This window comes from Notamacropus eugenii, chromosome 4, assembly GCF_028372415.1.
Source record: "Notamacropus eugenii isolate mMacEug1 chromosome 4, mMacEug1.pri_v2, whole genome shotgun sequence".
NCBI classification, from domain to species: Eukaryota; Metazoa; Chordata; class Mammalia; order Diprotodontia; family Macropodidae; genus Notamacropus; species Notamacropus eugenii.
The window spans coordinates 84,756,569-84,777,356 of NC_092875.1; the positions used below are offsets into that span (position 1 = coordinate 84,756,569).

General features: G+C 40.3%; 1 protein-coding gene across 1 annotated transcript in view; it reads right to left on the reverse strand.

The window, feature by feature from the left end:
* Nucleotides 1-1,128: 1,128 nt before the first annotated feature.
* LOC140502272 (myelin-oligodendrocyte glycoprotein-like) overlaps nucleotides 1,129-20,788 on the reverse strand; it is a 39,103-nt gene continuing 19,443 nt past the window's right edge. The window contains 3 exon segments of the mRNA XM_072606548.1: nucleotides 1,129-1,302; nucleotides 7,800-7,977; nucleotides 8,390-8,439. Coding sequence (XP_072462649.1) covers nucleotides 1,129-1,302; nucleotides 7,800-7,977; nucleotides 8,390-8,439 — 402 coding nt within the window.

Sequence of the window (20,788 nt, forward strand, 5' to 3'; positions counted from 1 at the left end):
GCTCCTCCTCATGCAAGGACCACAACTGAGAGCTGACTTTCAGATCAGTCCCTTGACTCCCCCACAGTCTTTAGACAGAGGACTCCAAAAGTGGGCACTGTTGCCTCCTGGGTCCAGGGTGGGGGTTGGACCACAATCCCCTCTCACCCTGGTGAAAGGGCTTTTTTACTGACCTTTAAAGCTGTTTTTGGCATTTGTGGGTTGAGAAATCTGGGAACTGCAGCTGCTACCTGTGATTCCATGCCCTTTAGCCTGCTCCAGTCCTGTCTGTGCCATGTGGCCCAGGCTGGTCAGTGGTCTATTCTAAGCTGATGTGATAGACCTTTCCTGTCAGCCTTCCAGGTTGTCTTGGGCTGGAAATCTATTTCACTCTGTCAATTTGTGGCTTCTGCTGCTCTAGAATTTGTTTAGAGCCATTTTTTACTGGTATTTTATGGGCAATGTGGGGAGAGCAAGAGCAGGTCCATCTTCTATTCTGCCATCTTAACCTCACCCCTCTCCCTGCCACTCCAATGACTTAAATTATCTCTCCTGGATCTATTTTTTCCAAGTCAGTTGTTTTTCCAATGAAATATTTCACATTTTATTCTAGTTTTCATTGTTTTGCTTTATTGTTTCTTGATGTATCATGTAGCATTTACATGCCCAAATTTAGTTTTTAAGGAATTATTTTCTTCAGTGAGTTTTTGTACCTCTTTTTTCATTTGGCCAATTTTGCTTCTCAAGTAATTCTTCTCTTCATTGGATTTTTGTGCTTTTTAACATTTGGCATATTTTGTTACTTAAAATGCTGTTAAGTACTTTTTTACCTCTTTTAAGAAGCTATTGGCTCTTTTTTTCATGATTTTCTTGCATCACTCTCATTTCTCTTCCCAACTTTTTCTCTCTCTTATTTGATTTTAAAAATTCTTTTTGAGTTCTTCCATAGACTGGGGTTAATTAATATCTTTCTTTGAGGTTTTTGAATGTAGAAGTCCTCGATTAAGTAAAATGTGGGAAACTTTTAGGCCTAAAATCATAAAAGATACAGAGGTTGCCATATGATTCCTGTTATCATGGAGGCTGGGTGGGAAATAGGCAATCACCTCTTTCCTGATCTGACTTTCCCAACACAATATGAAGCTATCTTCATGCTTCAATGCTAGAATGGAAGAGACAGTCAGGGAGATTATTAGCAATGCTTTTGTTTTTCTGATAAGTGATCAGCATTTCTGCCTCAGCAGTCAGAAGACTCTCATCTTTATTTACCACTGCAAGCCCTTCAGCGATGATGCTTGATGCATCACTGCTCCCAAAACTTCCCTATAGTAATACAGAAACAGAAATAATTACTGAGCATGCTACACGGTGGGAGATGGGGAACACAAAAGACTGCTATTGGTTAACGTTGTAGAAATAACTGAGATAAATAGGAAACACAAATCTGAATGAAAGCTATCTGGAGTGGACATAAAAAGAATTGTTAGGAACAGAAAATATGGCAGATGTACAAAGCAAAGGTAACCCACAGGCAAGTCAGTTTTATGGGTCTCATATACTCCTTCATACATTTCTCTATATTCTAGTCAAACTGGACTACCAGCTGCTCTCTGAACCTGATGTTGCCTCTGCCATTGCCAAGACTTTGTACAATCTGTCCCCTTTGGCTGGAATGCACTCTTCTTTCCTCTGTGAATCTCAGAATCCTTGTCTTTTTGAGCTCAGCTCAAATGTCAACTAGACAATTGGAGATGAAGGACTGGAGGTAAACAGGTTAGGGCTGGATTGGTAGATTTGAGATTGATTAGTATAGAGATGATGATTGAATCCATAAGAGATGATGAGATCATCAAGTGAAATAGTAAAGAGGAAGAAGAAAAGGTCAAGGGCCAGAACAGAACCCTATGGGACAACCCACCCTTGTTGGTCACAGCCTGAATGAAGATCCAGCAATGGGAACTGAGAAGCAGCATTCTGACAGGTAAGAGGTGAACCAAGAAAGAGGAGTGTCCTGAAAATGTAGAAAGAATACTGTGTCAAGGAAACGAGGCTAAGTGATGGATTTGAAGGCTGCAGAGGTAAAAAAGAATGAGGATTTTAAAAAAAGTCATGAGATTTGTCAAATGAAAGAGCATTAGTAACTTTAGAATGATTAGTTTCAGTTGAATCAGAAGCCAGACTGTAGAGGTAAGAAGAGGATGAAAGGAAAAGACATGGAGGCACCTCTTGTAGGTGACCTTCTCAAGGCTTTTAGTGACAAAAGGAAAGAAAGATATGGAACAATTACCAATAGGGACAGACAGATCATATGGTGGTTTCTTGAGGAGAGGGGAAACATGAGCATGATTGTAGGCTGTAGGGAAGCAGCCAATAGACAGGGAAAGATTAAAGATAAGTGAGAGAATAGCTATCAGAGTGGATAATACACTGGATAAGACAAGGTGGAATGGAATCATTTGTGCATGAAGAGAAGTTGACCTTGGCAAGGAGAAAGCCACTTTATTATATGAGACAGGTGTTAAGGAGGAAATAGCTGCAAAAGGCATTTAAGTGAGTTGATAAAGCTGGGAGGAGAATGGAAAGACTCTCTGACTTCCCTTATACTGTTCTCCTCCCAATACAGTCTGTCAGGTCCACTGCCTTCCCCAGCATAATATAATATAATGTCTTATATTCCCAAGTCTCCCACTAAGCTTATTGTTTGGAATCTCTCCTTTCCTTCTATTCACTTCCATTCCTGCTTCCTCACTCAAAACAAAGTCAAGTGCAAGTCATATCATCATTTCTCTAATGGCATTGTCTTCTTCCACAATGAAGGACAAATACAATCTTGTGAGTAGATGCATCCGGCTGAATGCCAGCTGGGTAACTCACCCCTCCTCTCCTGTCTGCCTCCCCCTCTCCTTCTTTCTCCTCTCCAAAGGAAGGTAAACTTGGATGGCCAAAAGATGCCCAGTTGACTTGGGTTTTACTGGCTCCTCTCCTCTCCTTCCTACCCCTCCCCTTCCCTCCCTTCCTATCTCTTCTCCTCTCCTCTGCTCTTTCCTGTCCCCTGTCCTGTCCTCTCCCAAAACCTTAGACCTACTGCACTCTGAAACTGGGACTCCATTGGGACCCTGCCTGAGGGCTCCTCTGGACCCTCCTAGCTTCAGAGTGATTATCAATAGTAACTGTTGCTGTTTCCCACTCAGTCTGATGTCTTTCTTTTTCTTGAGATCATTAAAGGGCCCATGCCCTGGCTACTTCTTAAACATTCCTATTCAATGAATGGATGTTGCCTCACCCTAAGTGAGTGCCTACAAAGACCTTGGCCTAAAGGGCCCAAGATCTCCCAGTGCATCCTGGGTCATCTCCAGTCATCCTGAGGAATATCAGGTCTCTAGATTCAGGTAGCTCTGGAGGAGAAGTGAGGCTGGTGACCTGCACAGCCCTCTCTCACTCAAAACAAAGTCAAACGCAAGTCATGTCATCATTTCTCTGGTGGCATGGTCTTCTTCGACAATGAAGGACAAACACACAATCCATTCCTGCACCACCCTCAACTCAGAATTAGTGTCCCTTTGTCTGTCCCTCACTAGTTGGCGCCAAAGACAACCCTACCTGTCATTGAGTCAAAGACAAAACATGCCTAAAATTACCTTATTGTCAGCTCTGAAGAATGGTAGGGTGCTGTGACAGAACCATTGTTGAAAGAAGTATTTTGCTTGCAGTATAATGGGAATGTTCTTTGTAATTAGCAGCAAAATGATTGCTACTGCAAATTTCCATTCTTTCCAAAATGATGGTTCATAATAAAGAAACCCTGTGTATGAGAAAGGAACTATGAACTGATATTGAGAAAAAACAAAACTCCCTTCATCACTCTCTAGAGGAAGAAAGGCTGAGACTATCTGTTTCTGGTCCCTTGTCAACCCTGGAACCTTAGGCCTTCTCCATAGAGGAAATGTGCCTTATGGACTACACTTTATTTTATTCCATGCTGACAAAGTTCCCAGGACTCTATTTGGATGTAGAAGACGGCAAGGGAGACATAGCACTCAAAGTAACATGTAAACTAGTCACTTAGGGGATCAGGACCGTGTGAAGACCAGGAAAGTAAGGTCAATTTTTTTAAAAGAGTGGGGGGAAATTCAGGGGTCTGGGCTACAAAGAAAATAGACCATACTTAGAATTCAGGACACACACAGAAGAATGGCTGCATATGGATTGGGAGACTCAAAGGATTCAGAGTAGTGCCAACACTGGGGCCCAATAAGGGGTCAAGGCAGTACACAGACTGAGGACTACACAGACAAGAAATACTTAAGTTTGGCAGTTGAGGGGCAAGTACAGATCAGGATGTACTGAAAAAGGAGGGACAAGGATTGCACAAAGACTGAGGGACACTCAGATTCTAGGCTGCTTATGGACTGAACAATTGGAGATTTATTATCATCCTATGGTTCCATCACATTGGTGCCCACCCCTCCTTTCTTACCTTGCATCTATGCTGTATACACAAGTAATAAATGGATATTTCAATTTCAAATGCAAAAGTCAGAACCAGGATCCCACTAATCTCATTCATCCAGGGTTTGGACCTGCAAAAATATACTAACAGTAGCTCCCAACCCTGAGAGGATGACTGTAATCTTGTTTTCTTTGCTTGCCCCCTACCCATAGCAAGGTTCAAGAAACTTGGTTGCTCATATGAATGTAGTACCCTGGGCAGCTGCACTACATTTAGGATAACATGTGAAATGTGATCCCTATGGCACCCCAAACTGAACTTCATATATAAAATTTGTCTGCTCACCTTTCCATTGTGCTTTCTGGAATTCCTGTTCCGTAATAATGAACTTTCCTTCATTTTAAACTTATTTCTTGCTTTCTGCTCCTTAATTCAGAAAACTGTTTTCATTTTAGACCTTTTTCCTTCATATTCCTTCGATTATCTGGCACTCAGTGAGACCCATCTACCCCTTAGGGACACTTAATCCCCTGAATGTCCCTGCCAATACTGATTGTACCTTATCTCATATCTCCATACACTGATTCTTTAGAACAAGTAAGAATATTATTGAGTCCCATTGCCACTTCCAGAATCCCCTTCTACTGCTATCACTCAATAATCCTTTCTTCCTTTGAGGCTCACTCTATCTAAATACACAGCCCAATTCATTGAGAGTTGCCCATTGATTTCCAAAAGATTAATCTTCTTCATTTCTCAAAGATTTCAATACTTGGATCACAGTGTTACTTTCCACTCTAAATCTTGTCATAATAGGGCATTTATTGCTGTCATTCAGTTATGTAAAAGTCTTCATGACATAGTGGACCATACTGTCTGTAGGGTTTTCTTGGCAAGGATATTGGAATGTTTTTTTTTTTTTTCTGCTGTTCATTAAAGCAAACAGAGGTTAAATGGCTTGGCCAGGATCACACAGTTAGTAAGAGTCTGAGGCCAAATTTGAATTCAGGTCTTCTTGACTACAGGCCAAGCACTCTATTCACCAAGTCACAGAGTTGTCATATATATATATATGTATAATGTAGCCAATAGAGAAATATTAAGTGGAAGATGGGATGAGGCAGGAAATTCATATGGTAACAAAGGTAGTTGGGAGAATCAGGGTTCTAAGGGGGGGCATTGAAGAGCATGGAATGTAAGGGGTCCTGGGGGGGCAAGAGATACCCTAAGAAAAGTGATCAGGGACTAAGGGAAATCCCTGTGCCCTCCCTGACCTGATGAGTCCATACTAGGAAACTCAAGGTCCAGTTTCCCCTCATAATTACCTTGGAATAACAGCATCCACAATAAAGCAAATAAAAATGTCAGGACCCAAAGTGTAAAAAGGAGCAAAAAGGATTTTGGTGGCAAAATCGGTGACTCAAGTTCTTGACCTAAAACACAATTGCACATAAGTATCAGGACCAGAGTAGTAATGAGGATCCTTGCAGCATCTTCCCTTCCTACTTCCCACCCTCCCACCCTTCCTGAACAGAGGGCACTACATGGCTGTGGCCAAATTCTGGGGCCCTCTGGCCCCTGCTGCTCTCTATCCCAACTTCGCACAGCAGACACTCCTCCCTCTTCCACCAATAGCATCACAATGACTATATCCCCTTTCCCCCTCCCCAGCTCAGGTCATATCACCTGGTTTTGTCTCCACCTATTTGTGAGATACATCATTAGGCTGCATTGATTATACCAGGGAGTATAAGTAGGATTGGGGGTCACTTTGTGTACTTTTGAATGGATGTTATGCCCACAGGATCTCAGAAATGGACAGAAACTCAGAGATCTGAGTTCAGCACACATGTCAATCAGATTCTGCCTATAAGTGGCTATCCAGTCTTTGCATAAAGTCTCACAGGGATGAGTAGCCAACTAACTCCTATGAGGGTCCCTCTCATTTTGGTATTGCTCTAATTGTTGGTTAGTTTGTCCATCCATCAAGTCTAAACTTACTCTTTTGGACTTGATGTTCAAAGAGGAAAAGTTGTTATGAAACCCAGATTCTGTGGGCTTCTGAGTGGAAAGAGGGACCTTGAATTGTCTTTCACCCAGAGCCAGCTTGAAACTGAAACTGGCCATACTGTTACTTCTGTCTCTAGTGTAGGTATTTTTACTACTTTGAGATAAAGAATCTTCAAGACGGTTAAGACTTTGTCAGCTTCAAAAGACACAGATCTGAGTGCTGGAGTCCTTGCAAGGATTTCTTAGTAGACAGACAGTGAAAAGCAAGAGTCCAGTAGAAGCATGGAGGCAGACATCAATTCATAGGCTAAGCTTCATTTGGATTAATGCTATGTAGAAACTTCCATTGGTTTGACTCCACTCTCCCTACAAGCCCCAGAGAACAGTGTGCCCCAAGGGGGAAATAGTAATAGTAATTCTGTCCTTTCAACATTTTATTAAATATTCCCTTGTAAAAGCTAATTGATATTAATTGGGTTAAGTAGAATTGAGGTGCTAATCACTGGCAGTTAACAGTGGAGGAAACACAATAGGATGGTGACTCTGAAAGCATTAGAGAAAGGTGACCCCATTGTTTCTACTAGTCTTCTGAGAGGAGATGTAGCCAGCTTCCCTCTGGAAGACTAAGATGAGAAAATCACTTCATACTTAAACCTAAAAGAGACAAACAAGGCTGTCAAGATACCTGTTACAGATGAGAAAACTGAGGCACAGGAAAGCAACATGATTTGTCCAGGTTCACATAGATAGTAAAAATGGAAAATGGGATTAGACCTGTTCTACATGTGCCTCTATTACAGAATTAGTAATAATGAGTGAAAACTTCATAGAGGATGAGTTAAGTTTGATGTCACCAAAAAAAATCTTAATGACTAAATTTATCCAGGAGTGAAAAGGGCCACCTTCCCCAAATAGGCAAAGGGACTTCTCATTAGAAGTCTTTGAGCAAAGGCTGAAAACTCTATCAAATTCAACAAGCATTCATTAAGCAAATTCCATGTGCTGGGTACCAGACTAGGGGCCAAGGATACAGGCCAAATGAAAATAGGTATTTGCAGGGAAAATATAAGGAAGTTTCTTGTTCAGAAAGATGGAACACATGACCTGTGAGTTCCCTTTCAACTAGGATATCCTGTGATTCTTTTAGTAAGAGATCTGGGAATACATCTCTCCTCTGCCCACACATGTGTATAAACATGCCCATTCCAGGCCCCAGCTCCTCACCTAAGACCTTCACCTCGATATCTGCTTCTTCTTGGTGAAAACCATCATTAAAGAGACACTTATACCTTCCTGCATCTAAGAGTCTCACATCTCATATCTTCAGGGTGACATTCCCACTTGTGATAGCATCTCTCACCAGTTCTGTCCTCCCTCGGTAATCAGGGGCCTGGTCTCCAAACTGATCTTCCCCATCTTGATAGAGATGTACCACCTGAGTAGACTGCAAACAGACTACTTCCATGTGCTGGGCACTCTGAGGTGAAGACAGGTAACATGGTAACTCTGCCTCTCCCCCAAGTGGGGCCTGGATGGATCTAACAGGTCCAATCACTGAGAACTATCCTATTCAATCAGGCAAGACGAAGAGACAGAGGGTCAGAGAAAAGAACAGCAGAAAATTGAAAGATATGCAAGGCTTATGCAAGAAGGATGTGAAGGACAGAACACTAAAATGGAATGGGGAGGTGACAAAGGAAAGGAGAGAGTAAGGGAGGATGGGGAAAATGTCAAGGAAGCAACTAGTGGAAAGAATAGTATGTCAGGACAATGAGCAGACCATAGGAGAGAAAAGGAGAAAGTTGAGAAAATCTCCAGAATAAAGTAGGAGAGTATTGGGGAATGGTTTGGGAAGGTACTAAGGTAGGATAGAATCTCTATATATCTAACTGCCAGTGTTTGAACCCCATTTTTAGCCCCCGAGAGTGAAATAGAAGAAAATACTCCTACCTGAGGCCAATGTTGGTGTCTTGAGGAGGAGGATGAAGGTAATCATAAAACTGGAGAGAAAAGAGCATGAAAGACTAGGAATCTCCATCACACCTGGGACAGGACACAGGAGAGGCATTATTGATTGATGCGAATTTGGGCATGTGATGGTAAATGACTATGACAGAAAGAGTGGGGACCTTGCCTGTGACAAGGAAACAGGAAGCCAATGACTACGTATGATCAGTATCTCTGACAGGGACACAGAAAGACTTTGATTGATTAGAACATTGGAGACCATTATCTATGACTAGGACACAGGGTATCAGCAGCTATGAAAAGGACTCAGGCAATCATCAGTGTGGTGATTGTCAGGGACCTCTAGCAATTTCATTCAAGGTTGCCTGCCCATGTCTCTTCACTTCAAAGATTACCCAAAAAATCATTTATCAACCTTGAACCTAGAACCAAGTCTGTGGCCTCACTCTTCTCCCCAAAGCCTTCACCAGTGTGCCAGGGTCTTTTCTCAGATCACATCAACCTCATATTTCCAATTTTTGTCTCCTGTTTAGACTCTCCCAGGTTGCACCTTGTCCTGGTCTTGCCTGCTCTGAGGTAGCCCTCCTGAGTCTCATGGGACTGAACCTCTCCACCTGTTCCAAGGTTGAACTTAAAGGAACGATCTTAAATGAAATCATCTGTCTGCCTCAGCAGACCTCTCTCCAGTGTCTGTGTTCATCTTTCATTTTTGAAGAAGACCATGACATCAGAGAAATGATGAAATGACCTGCACTTGACTTTGTTTTGAGTGAGGGAGAGCTGTGCAAGGTCACCAACCTCACTTTCTCCTCCTGAGCCATCAGGATCTAGTGACTAGATATTCATCAGGATGACTGGAGATGGCCCAGGATGTAATGGGACACCTGGGCCTTTTTAGGCTAGCCTTTTCAGGTATTCAGTTAGATGGAAGTAACACCTGTTGAGTGAATAAGCCTCTTTAAGAAGTAGTCAGGGAATGGTGGCCATGTAGTTAGGTCTTGGTTTTCCAATCTACAAAAATTGAGTGTGAATGTAATTCTTATTGTGGTGGCAAAGAAATGGAAATTAGGGGCATGCCCATCAATTGGGGAATGGCTGAACAAGTTGTGGTATGATTGTGGTGGAATACTATTGTGTCATAATAAATGATGAGCTAGATGATCTCAGAAAAACATAGACTTATAAGAAATAATGAAGAGTGAAATGAGCAGATCCAAGAGAAAAGTGATGTTGTTTTAAGAACAACAATGAACAACTAAGTTATTTTGACTATTATAAATACCCAAATTAACTACAAAGGACACAGGAAGGAAAATGCTATGTGCATCCTGAGAAAGAAGTGATGAATAAAAGTGTACATGGAGTGATTGACACTTTGCTTGGACTCATGTTTTCAGTGACTAGCACAGTCCTACCCTCTCTCTCCAGTCCAGTGATCCTGAAACCCTGTCTGTCAATATACAAATTCTATGCCCCATCCCTTACTGCTGACTCCCTTAGTCCTATTGTCTTCAACATTAATTCCTAAATGTCCTACCCCAGATCTACCAGTTCGTTCCACTGTGTTCTCTGGAATGTTTGCTCCACAGTTAACAAACTTACTTTCCCTTAAACCTTTTCCTTTCCTTCCCTATATATATCCCTGACTCTCACTAAGACCCAAATCACTTCTGATGATATCATTTTCCTAGCTACCCTTTCTGTTACTGGTTGTATGGTCACTCATACTGTTCACCATGCACTGATGAAAATGTTAGAAACTCTGAGAAAAGAAGAAAATTAGGGGGAATCAATATGTATCATTTTGAGACATGTGTACAATTCACAGGGAATGATAATATGGGCTTAACACTCTCCTTACTCCTGATTTGGCAATAACCATGCCTACCTATTGAATTGTGTTTTAGAACCTCAGGTGAAAGATTATTGCAAATATTCACAATCAGCACATCTTTCATTTGACAGAAAAGGTAAAAGACTTTCCAATTAGGCATGACTACAGCTCAGAAAGTCTGAGTTGGAAAGAAAAGACAATCTGATCTTCAACAATGAGACAGAGTTCCATTGAAAACCTTGGCATTCCAGGAACTCACAAGTTAGGTAATTTATGGAAGACTAACCCATACTAAATTATTGTGATTAGGCAGTTTGCCTTTTTATGGAATAGACCCAGAAAATAGAGGAGAACCTGTCAAGACTTGGCTATAACTACCTATTGTCCATAGGAGAGTCAATTGGATTTTCAATGAGCAAGAGACAAATGGTGAACAATTGCTTCAGTAAGTATTGAGCAAAAAATGATTATCTACCAGGGGTACAAAGACTCTCTGGTCCAGATATGAGAAATGGAAGTGTTGTTTCTAGTGAAGAAGACTGTGTACTATTACAAGACAAGAGGACTGAGCCCCAAAGGCAATTCCTTTCTTAGTAAGAACTGCTATTATAGAGACTCCTAGGGTGCAAGAGTCTCATACAACACAAACCTGTCCCTGTTGTTAGCCCAAGTGCGGACAAACACGTCTATAATGATCCTGATGGTCAATCTATACCATCTACTACCTGGAGATCAGCCAATCAGAAGAGAACCAGACCCACCAGACAAGTTATAAAACTAATCTACAGGTGAATCTAAAGAAATGGTTACACCCTTGTTCAGGTGAAAATACTAGAGATTGTTCTTGAGAAATGTGCCTAGCATAAAATTGTATACATTCATTACTACACATGTTGATTATTGCATATTTATGAGTATGCTTGTTTATTAGTGTTCTGTTCATGTGACTTCTGGGTTATGTTGCTATTATAGCAATGCCTTTAGGTGTTGTGATCATTCTTTATTTGCATATATGGTAATGTTTATTTTTATCATTAGTAGGAATAACAATAACTAGCATTTATGTAGCACTTTAGGGTTTGGCAAGCAGTTTACATATATTATCTCATTTGACTCTCATACCAATGTCGTATTGACCTGGGAGTTTGGTTAAAAAAGGCAAACAGGCTAAATGCAAATTGTTTATTCCCTTAAAGATAGTGATTACATGATCATGGAGCCAGAAAAACTTCTGACTAACTAACATAAGAAAGCCCAGGCTTAAATCTGTTTTAGGACAATCCAGGGTTGTCTGTGTCCTCCAGATTTATGGTCTCCATTAGTAATTAATTATAACATGAAAAAGGAATTTCTTACTTAGATAGATTCTAAATACAACAAGAAAAAAGAGTTGACAAAGTGTTGATTGAAATTGCAAGTCAGAAGATCTGTGTGTTCTCTATCATTAACATGTCACAACATAGTACATGTCCACAAGATAATAAAAAAAGTCCTACTATTCAAGACAGTGAGTGTCTCAGGTTCAGGGTCTCATAAAGAATGAATGCTAAGTCAGCTCCACCTGGCCTTGTTGACATAGGAAGAGGTATTCTCTAAGTTTACTTCAGAGAGTAAAGAGACTGTTAGGTCCAGGCTCTTCTTAATTCAAACTCTGGCCCTTATTAAAGTCCAAAAATGATATTATATATTATCAGTAGTGAGGCAGGTGCTATGGTCATTTTGTAGACAAGGAAATTAAGACTGAAAGAAGTTAAATGACTTCAACAGTCAAATAGCTAGCAAATATCTGAGGCAGGATTCAAACTTAGGTCCTCTTGATTCCAAATCCAGTGTTCTGTCCACTAGGCCATCTAGCCTTTATTTTTTATATATAGGTCTCTTAATAGAATATTGTCTTGGAAATCCTAACCATACCATAAGAGAAGAAAAAGACATAGAAGGAATCAGAATAGGGAATGAGGTTATAAAATTATCTTTTTCAGGCAAAATGATGATATACTTGAAAAATCTCAAAGAAGGAACTAAAATGTAAGTTGAAACAATTGACAATTTTGCAAAGTAGTAGAATTCCTTATATATCACATATAAAACCCTGTAAGAAGCGATAGTAATAGATACCCCATTTAAAATAAATCTGGACAGTGTAAAATACCTGGGAGTAAACCTATGAAAACAAATTCAGGAACTATAAAAATAAAATTATTTTTTGAAATTTTATACAAATAAAATCAGACTTAAATAATTGGGGAAATATTTATTATTGGTAGACAGAGTCAATATAATAAAAATGACAATTTTACCCAAACTAATTTCTATTTTCACTCACATTTAAAAAGCATTTATTTAGTTCTTATTATTTATCAGACACTGTGTTAAGCATTGTCTTTACAAATATAAACAGAAAGGCAGTTCCTTCCCTCAAAGAGCTTCCATTCTATATGATACCCCGTATTCTCGATAAAATTCCATGTGGAAGTATTTGCAAGGTGCTGTGCTGGCCTGGGGATAGGAAGACTGAACGTTTCCAATTTCTGAATCTCTGGGCTTTTTACTAACCTAGTCATCCTATGCATGCTTTTTATTTTGCTATGATCTTCCTAAAATATAACACCCAGAAAAAATGATGATTCTCAATGACTGAGCCAGGCAGCTCACAGTGACCCAATCCCTTCCCGTCCTCTGGGCACAATGCTGCTCAATGCAGCCGGATTCCATTCTATCTTCTCTATCTGTGCCCTCTGTCCATGTAATCCTTTCTAGCTACTTTATCCCCTGAATTTTGTAATGCTCATGGCACTTCCACTACTCTGCCCCATCCCCACCCACCCCCCCATCTGTTCTATATGACTACATTCACTCCTCCTCATTCAGCCCACCCTGACTGCACCAGCATGTAATGAACTGCTCCACTTCTGCCCCCTTAATCATCATCCAGCACAAGAGAAGCAGGGTGACTAGAACAGCTGTTCAGGCCCAGGAACTATGCAGAACGTGATATCTATCTGATCCCTGACATTATGCCTATAAAAAGGGATTCCCTGCCCCCTTCCCCAGGGTTTAGGGACCCAGAAAGAAAAACAGCCAACATAAGCTGAAAGTGGTTGATGGGATGGGAGTGGAGGAGGAAGAATGCAGCTAAGGATAGAAGTCAGACTTAACCTCCTCATCTGTGCTGAGCTGAGCTGAGGGACAATGCTGAATACCTGTGGCTGTTGATCTGTGTGCAGCGTCTCTTTTAAGTATTGTCACACAGTAAAAAAATGTCTCCTAGATGCTATCTGAGCTGGGAGTCAGTCATGGTATGGGGAACAGATCTCTTCTCCACCATTTCAGTTCTGTTTCCTTTATCCACTCCTCATGACCTCCTTCCCCCCAGGCAGGGCATGAGCAGACATATTTACTCTCAAAAGGGAGATCACCTGGGAAAGAACCAAGATCTTTCCAGTTTCCACTCCACCTTCTGAAACCTGCTCCACATGCCCTTTGGGGTCAGTATAGTGTAATCCAAACCACTCCTACTCCAATACCCAAACCCATACACACAGGCTTATGTCCTTTGACTTCTCCTCTCTATTGCTATATCTGTCCATTCAGAAGATATCCCATTAGGCTGAGTTCCTTTTGTTTTTTTGTATCCCCAGCCTTTACCAAGAGTGCCTAGCACATATTAGATACTTAACAAATTCTTGATGATTTTCCCTAACTAGACTTCTGCTCCAAATATAACCTTCTTTTCATCATAACATGTTGCCTACCAAACTTAGAAGACAATTCACAAAGCATAAGATAGACTATTCATGTATCAAGAGAAGACTCTTCTTTATTTTTCATCTGGAACTATGATTTCATCAGTTTATGAAATGACTATCATAGAAACTCACTCTCTGCTAAAGTAATTACTTTGGAGAGTGGCTTGGGGCAATGAGAGGTTAAATGACTTGATCAAGGTCACATAGCTGGTGTGATCGGTATCTCTGACAGAAACGTAGAAAGACTGTGATTGGTAAGAACATTGATGATCATTGACTATGACTAGGACACAGGGGATAGTAATAACACTTATCTCCCAAGATTGTTGTGAGATAATATTTGTAAAACGCTTACTTCCTTCTAGGATTCAAGGTAAATAAACATAAACAAAAGTCAGGCTACAGTTTCTCCCCTCACCTGCTTCTCAAAACAGTGATTCTACCTCATGGTTTCTAGGAAAGAAGGAAGGAAGGAAGGAAGGAAGGAAGGAAGGAAGGAAGGAAGGAAGGAAGGAAGGAAGGAAGGAAGGAAGGAAGGAAGGAAGGAAGGAAGGAAGGAAGGAAGGAATTTGTGCCAAGCACAAATATGATCTCATTTGATTTTCACAACAACCCTAGGAATAGATACTGTTACTATCCCATTCTACAGCTGACAAAAAAAAAAAAACTGAGGCAGATAGAAATTAAATGACTTGCCCAAGGTTACATATCTAGGAAGGGTCTGAGGTCATATCTGAATTCAGTCTTCTTGACTCCAAGCCCAGAACTCTAGCTACTGGGACACCTTGCACTCTGAGTCACTTGCTTAGGATATTGTATGCCAGGGAACAGAGAAGAGGTATTAATTTGCATAAGAGACAAATGCTGAAATGCGATACATAAACCTACATACCTGTAAAGAGTGGACTGAATCAAGTAACATCAGCATTTTGCACAGAAGAGAATTGGCATCAGAGAGGGTTTTAAAATCTGCAAAAATATTTTCTGTATATTATCTCTGAGTCTAACATCAATCCTGCCCATTAAGCCCTGCAGATAATACAGTACCCATTTTACAGATGGCAAGTGGGAAACCAAAGTATTACATTATTTGTAGATGGTTAGGGATTTACAGGTTTTCCTGTTGAATTTTGGGAGTCATTTCATCAATAGTTCTAGAAGCTGGATCTTGTGATTTCATTGGTATAGGGAACTCCTAGGTGAGGAAACTCCCACTACTCTGCAGGTGAGCAGTTTCTCTCGAACTTATATTCCTTGGTCAAAGTGGGACCTGAGCTCTGGTTTTCCTGGCTTCAGGGTCAATAGCTTTGACCTAGCATAGTAAAAAAAATGGTAGAGTCACTTTGGTAAACAGCAGTATGACAACTGCTATGAAACAATGGTCAGCCAGAGTTCCAGGGAAGCCATGATGTAACCCACCAAATCAATCAGCAACAAGTTATTAAACATCTGCTATGGGCCAGGAGCTGGTGTGGGTGCTGGGGTTACAGAAACAAGGAGGGAAACAGTCTAGATTCACAACAAGTTTCTACTTCCAAGCCGTTTGTCCCTCAGAATGAGAAGACAGAAAGCACATCTACAAATAATATATCATGAATACAAAGAAAATAAATGCAAGGTACCTAAAGAACAAGGTAATCAGGAAGGTCAGGCACTAGCAGTTGGGAAGGTCAGGTAAAAGATGCGATTGTGCTGCATCTTAAAGAAGAGAGGGGTTTGATGGGACAAAGTTGAGGAAGGGGTGCATTTCAGGTGTGGGTGATGACCAAGAAAAAGACATGAAAGTGACATATGGCAGGTTTTTGTATGAGGAACAGAGAAAAGAATGATTTGACTTCATTTCAGAGTTGGAGAGGCAGAGAACGGTGCAAGGAATGACCAACAAGGCTGGGAAGATAGGTTGGAGCCAATTGCACAGGGCTTTAAAAAAGAAAGAGTTTTTATGTTATCTTAGAGCTCCTAGAAAGTCACTAGGGCAGTCACATGGTCAAATCAGCACTTAAAGAAAATCATTCTTGCAGCTAGGTACCAAAGTGGAGAGAGAACTGGAATTGGCATCAGGAAGACCTGAGTTCAATTCCAGCTTTAGATAATTACTATCTGTATGGACTTGGACAAGTCACGTGTCCTCTATCTTTTTCATTTTCCTCACCTGTAAAATGGGGATAATGTTAGCAGCTACCTCATAGGGTTGTTGTGATTAAAAAAGACTATTTATAAAGTGTTTAGCACAGTACCTGGCACAAAATGGGCCCCATATAAATGCTTGTTTCTCTGTTCCCTTTCTCATAATGTAAATAATGCATTAAAGTGATTAGAGACTTGAGGTAGGGAGACCAATTAGGAATTTGTTGCAATAATCTAGGCAAGAGGTGATGAGGGCATGAAATAAGGTGGTAACTCTGAGTGGAGGAAAACATTTGTGATGTTAGAGATATTGAATATACTTGAACACTACTGTCATGTCTACCTCCCACTCCATTTCAGTTTTCTCTTCTACAGGCCAAACACCCCCAGTTCTTTCAACTGACATTCAAAGAGATGGTCTCAAGACCCTTCAGATCGTTAGTTTCATTCTTTGGGACCCCCTCCAACTTATCAATGTCCTTTCTAACCTGAACAAAATACTTCAGCTGTGCTCTGATCAAGCAGGGGTAGCAATCCTGATCTCATTCAAAGCAAAAATAGACCTAATTAAAAGAGATAAAGGAGGAAACTACATCTTCCTAAAAGGTCAGATCCATGGTGAAGGTAGAATGCATGACCAATTAGAGACAGAGAGTATTATGAAATGTCAAATTGATAATTTTGATTATGTTCAATTAAAAAGGTATTGCACAAACAAAACCAATGCAACCAAGATTAGAAGGAAAGCAGAAGCCTGGGAAACAATCTTTATAGTAAGTGACTCTGATAAAGGCCTCATTTCTCAAATATATAAAGAACTGAGTCAAAATTATAAGAATACAAGCCATTCCCCAATTGACAAATGGGGATGGAGTCAAACTGATGGAGTTCTAACAGAGTTGCCCCCCAATCTCAACAGTCTAACTTCATTACAGGACCACTGTATCTACCTAGGCCCCCACCAATGTCCTAATTTCTTTGTACATGACTCACTGCTCACTACAGCAACAGGTGTGTCCCTGAAGCTCATACTTCTCACAGGAAGTGCAGGCATGGAGACTGAGTCAATGTCTCTACCCAGCAATGACCTCCTAAACCCATTCCCAAGGAAACAGATGAGTTCTTATAGTCAATCACAATCACACCATCCATCTAGCCCAAGACAGGACCACAATATCTAACTATATATCTTGACCAGACAGGACCACAATAGCTAGCCAACCAGAGGGCAGCATGGCCAGAATGTTTCTCCATCAAACCATAGATAGGACCCCCTCCTCCATTACCCAATCCCTTAATACACTTCTCCTGCCTTTTTAATATTAATCATATTCCTATATTCTATGTAAATTACTGTTATGTAATTGCATCTTTGCCCTATAAAAATCGATCTTGTTTTCTCTGAAGCTGCTGGTTCCTCTTGGAACTTAGCCTGTTTCACGAGAGGCATCAATCTTAATAAATGCCTATACTTGGATTGGAGATGGTCTGACTGAATTCTTTGAGAGAGTTACACCACAGCACATCATGAAATCTCAACAGTTTTTGGTCTCCCTGGGTTTAAACTTCAACAAAAGGATGTAAATTGTCAGGTAAAGAAATCAAAGCTATCTATAGTCATATGAAGAAGTTCTTTAAATCACTCTTGATTAGAGAAATGCAAATTTAAAAAGCTCTGATGGACTACCTTAGATTTATCAGATTGGCCAATATGATGAATAAAAGAAAATGACAAATGTTGGAGAGGGTGTGGGAAAACTGGAACATTAATGCACTGCTTTTGGGGTTGTGAACTCATCCAACCACTCTGGAGAACAATTTGAACTATGCCCAAAGAGCTATAAAACTGTGCATACCCCTTGATCTAGCAATATTACTAGTACATCTGTATCCCAAAGAAATCATAAAAAAGAGAAAGGACTCACATGTACAAAAATGTTTATAGTAGCACTTTTTGTGGTGGCTAAGAATTAGAAGTTGATAGAATGCCCATCAGCTGGGGAATGGCTGAACAAGCTGTGGTATATGGATGTAATGGAATACTATCATGGTATACAGAATGATAAGGAGGTAGATTTCAGAAAAACCTGGAAAGACTTACATGAACTGATGTTGAGTGAAGTAAGCAGAACCAGAAAAACCCACAGTAACAGCAACATTTTGTGATGATAAACTTTGATAGCTTTGGCTCCTCAGCAAGGCAATGACCTGACAATTCCAAAAGACTCATAATGGAAAATACTATCCATATCCAGAGAAAGAACTATGGAATCTTAATGAAGATCCAGAGCATATTATTTGCATGTTTTTGTTTGTTGTTTTCTCTTGGTTTTTCCCTTTGGTTCTGCTTCTTATTTCAACATACAACTAATGTGAAAATATGTTTAATATGATTGTACATGTATAATCTGTATCAGATTGCTTACCTCTTGAGGGGGAGAGGTGGAAAGGAGAGAGAAAAAAGTTTGGAACTCAAAATCTTACAAAAGTGAATGTTGAAAATTTTCTTTACACGAAATTGGAAAAAAATACTGTCAAAAAAGTTAAATAAATTGAGAAACAATGATCTGAGCATGAGCAATGTATTAGCTAGGCTGGTAGTAACCAATAAATTGAGTCAATGGCCTTACTCTGTGACCAAAGACCCTAAGGTATGATTTACTAGCTTTCATGTAGTTTTGGGTACTACTGGAGAACAAAGAACAGGGCTGGGTAGATGGGGAAAACAATGGAATTGATGGGGGTCAAGACAATATGCACCCATGTGGGGCTAGCAACCACCCCTCTCTGTCATAGAGGAATACTTGATTAATTTTTGGAATCCATCTGCATCCCAAGGCAGATAGATGACCAGGGGTAGCATACTTCCTGAATTCAAAGAGGGGGATGGGATCCTCCTTAATTATACAATAACAGGCAAGGATAGACAATGTATCTCTCAGAGCTAACCTCAGGACTTAAGGATAACACCAGATGTTTTTTTATTATCCTAGGAGCTAAAGGTATGGGAGAGAACAGTTTTTCCCATTAATTATAACTTTAAACTCACCCAGAGGGATGATAAAGTCCTGTGTCTAAGAAATAGTCACTGTTTAGTCCACCTACAAGAGATAGTGGACCAGACTTCTTGGTGTCCATCTTCATCCCTAAAGGATACAAATTTATTTGAAGCAATAATAGAACAGTGATTAGTAGAACTGAATTTCTTAACTTAACTCATTATAGGCCAGCTGAATTTCTGAACTAAGTTTAGAGAGAACTGTGACTTAGCACGAAATTCATTAGTTACAATGAAATATATCCTTGTTTCTAGACCTGAGACCCACAAGTAAGAATGAAAGTTGGGATAAGGATCTTTAGCATTTATATGAGCTGTGCTAAAGTATGCAAAAAAGGAAACAACATAGCAGGACTATCTTATTTTTTTCTCATTCTGGCCATTATGTTACTAAGGTTCAGTTAATTTTCACTCTGCATCTGGATTTTCACTCTGAATCTGCAACATGTTTCATTTCTGTGGAAGCCAGAGAGTCCCTAGGACCTACCACAGGGAATCTGAGTCAGTAGGACACTGAAAGCAAGATTATTGGAGCAAAATTTCAAATGGAAATTGAGAGGTTGGAAGGCATGGTGACATTTTTCATAACTATTGCCCCTTTGGGAAGACTGCTGGCCTGCCCTCCATTCCATTTCTTCCTTGTAGCTGGGCACACAATGAATTGCTGCTGTTACCACTAAACTCCTGAATAGCTAAGACAGATGGGACAGATCTTAGAATGCTACAGTGCCTGAGGCAGAGACTCTGGGATGGAGATAAGACCAAGGAATTAGGCTAATAACATGGATCAGAGAGCAAAGTGAGACACAGACCATTGGCAGCTGCTATGAAATTTCAGTTGCCATTTACTTTAGGTCAATACGTTCATTCCAACTCATTGACATTTCTCCCTTTTTCTCTGATTTTTTGCATTTTGAAATGACTGAGACTTGTGCCAGGCTGCAAATGTTTCCTTCTGATTCTGGATTAGGCACCACAAGAATAAATGTGAGAGTGGTATACAGCTGGCTCCAGATTACTGGTAATAATGAATGTCTTGAAGTGGTAGCATGATTCTTCATTGGGCTAGAATGACCATATTTGCTTTCATAATTAATTGTGACCAGAAAGGAAAACATTCACTTTATAGCTTAAAATACACTTAAATGTATGAAATTGGAATCAAAAAGGCATAGTATTCAACTTGTCTTTGCAAGACCTTCCTAAATATTTGAAGACTTTCTCCCTTTATATTCCACAGTCCTCAACAAAGTATACCTCTGGAGCCTGAGTTACCATATTTTACAGAACTATACTTTAAATAACAGAAGGTTGAATGCACAGGACGACTTCAAAGAAGGCATCATTTGCACTGAGACCCAGGTGGAGTTGGATAATTCAGCTGCTTTGAAAGGGAGACCAAAAATGAGTTAATTTTGTCATTGAAACATGAGGCTACCAGAGACAGGACACATTCAGGGACGTAGACAGATCACTAGGTTAGAGATGCATACTGGAGAGACAGTACATAGCAGCAAGATGGTTGCAGTATCAATCATGCTGCAGATATCAATGAGGCCTAGTAGGGGCCAGCTAGAGAGGGTGCAGACAGTCTGACAGGGTGCTGAGCACAA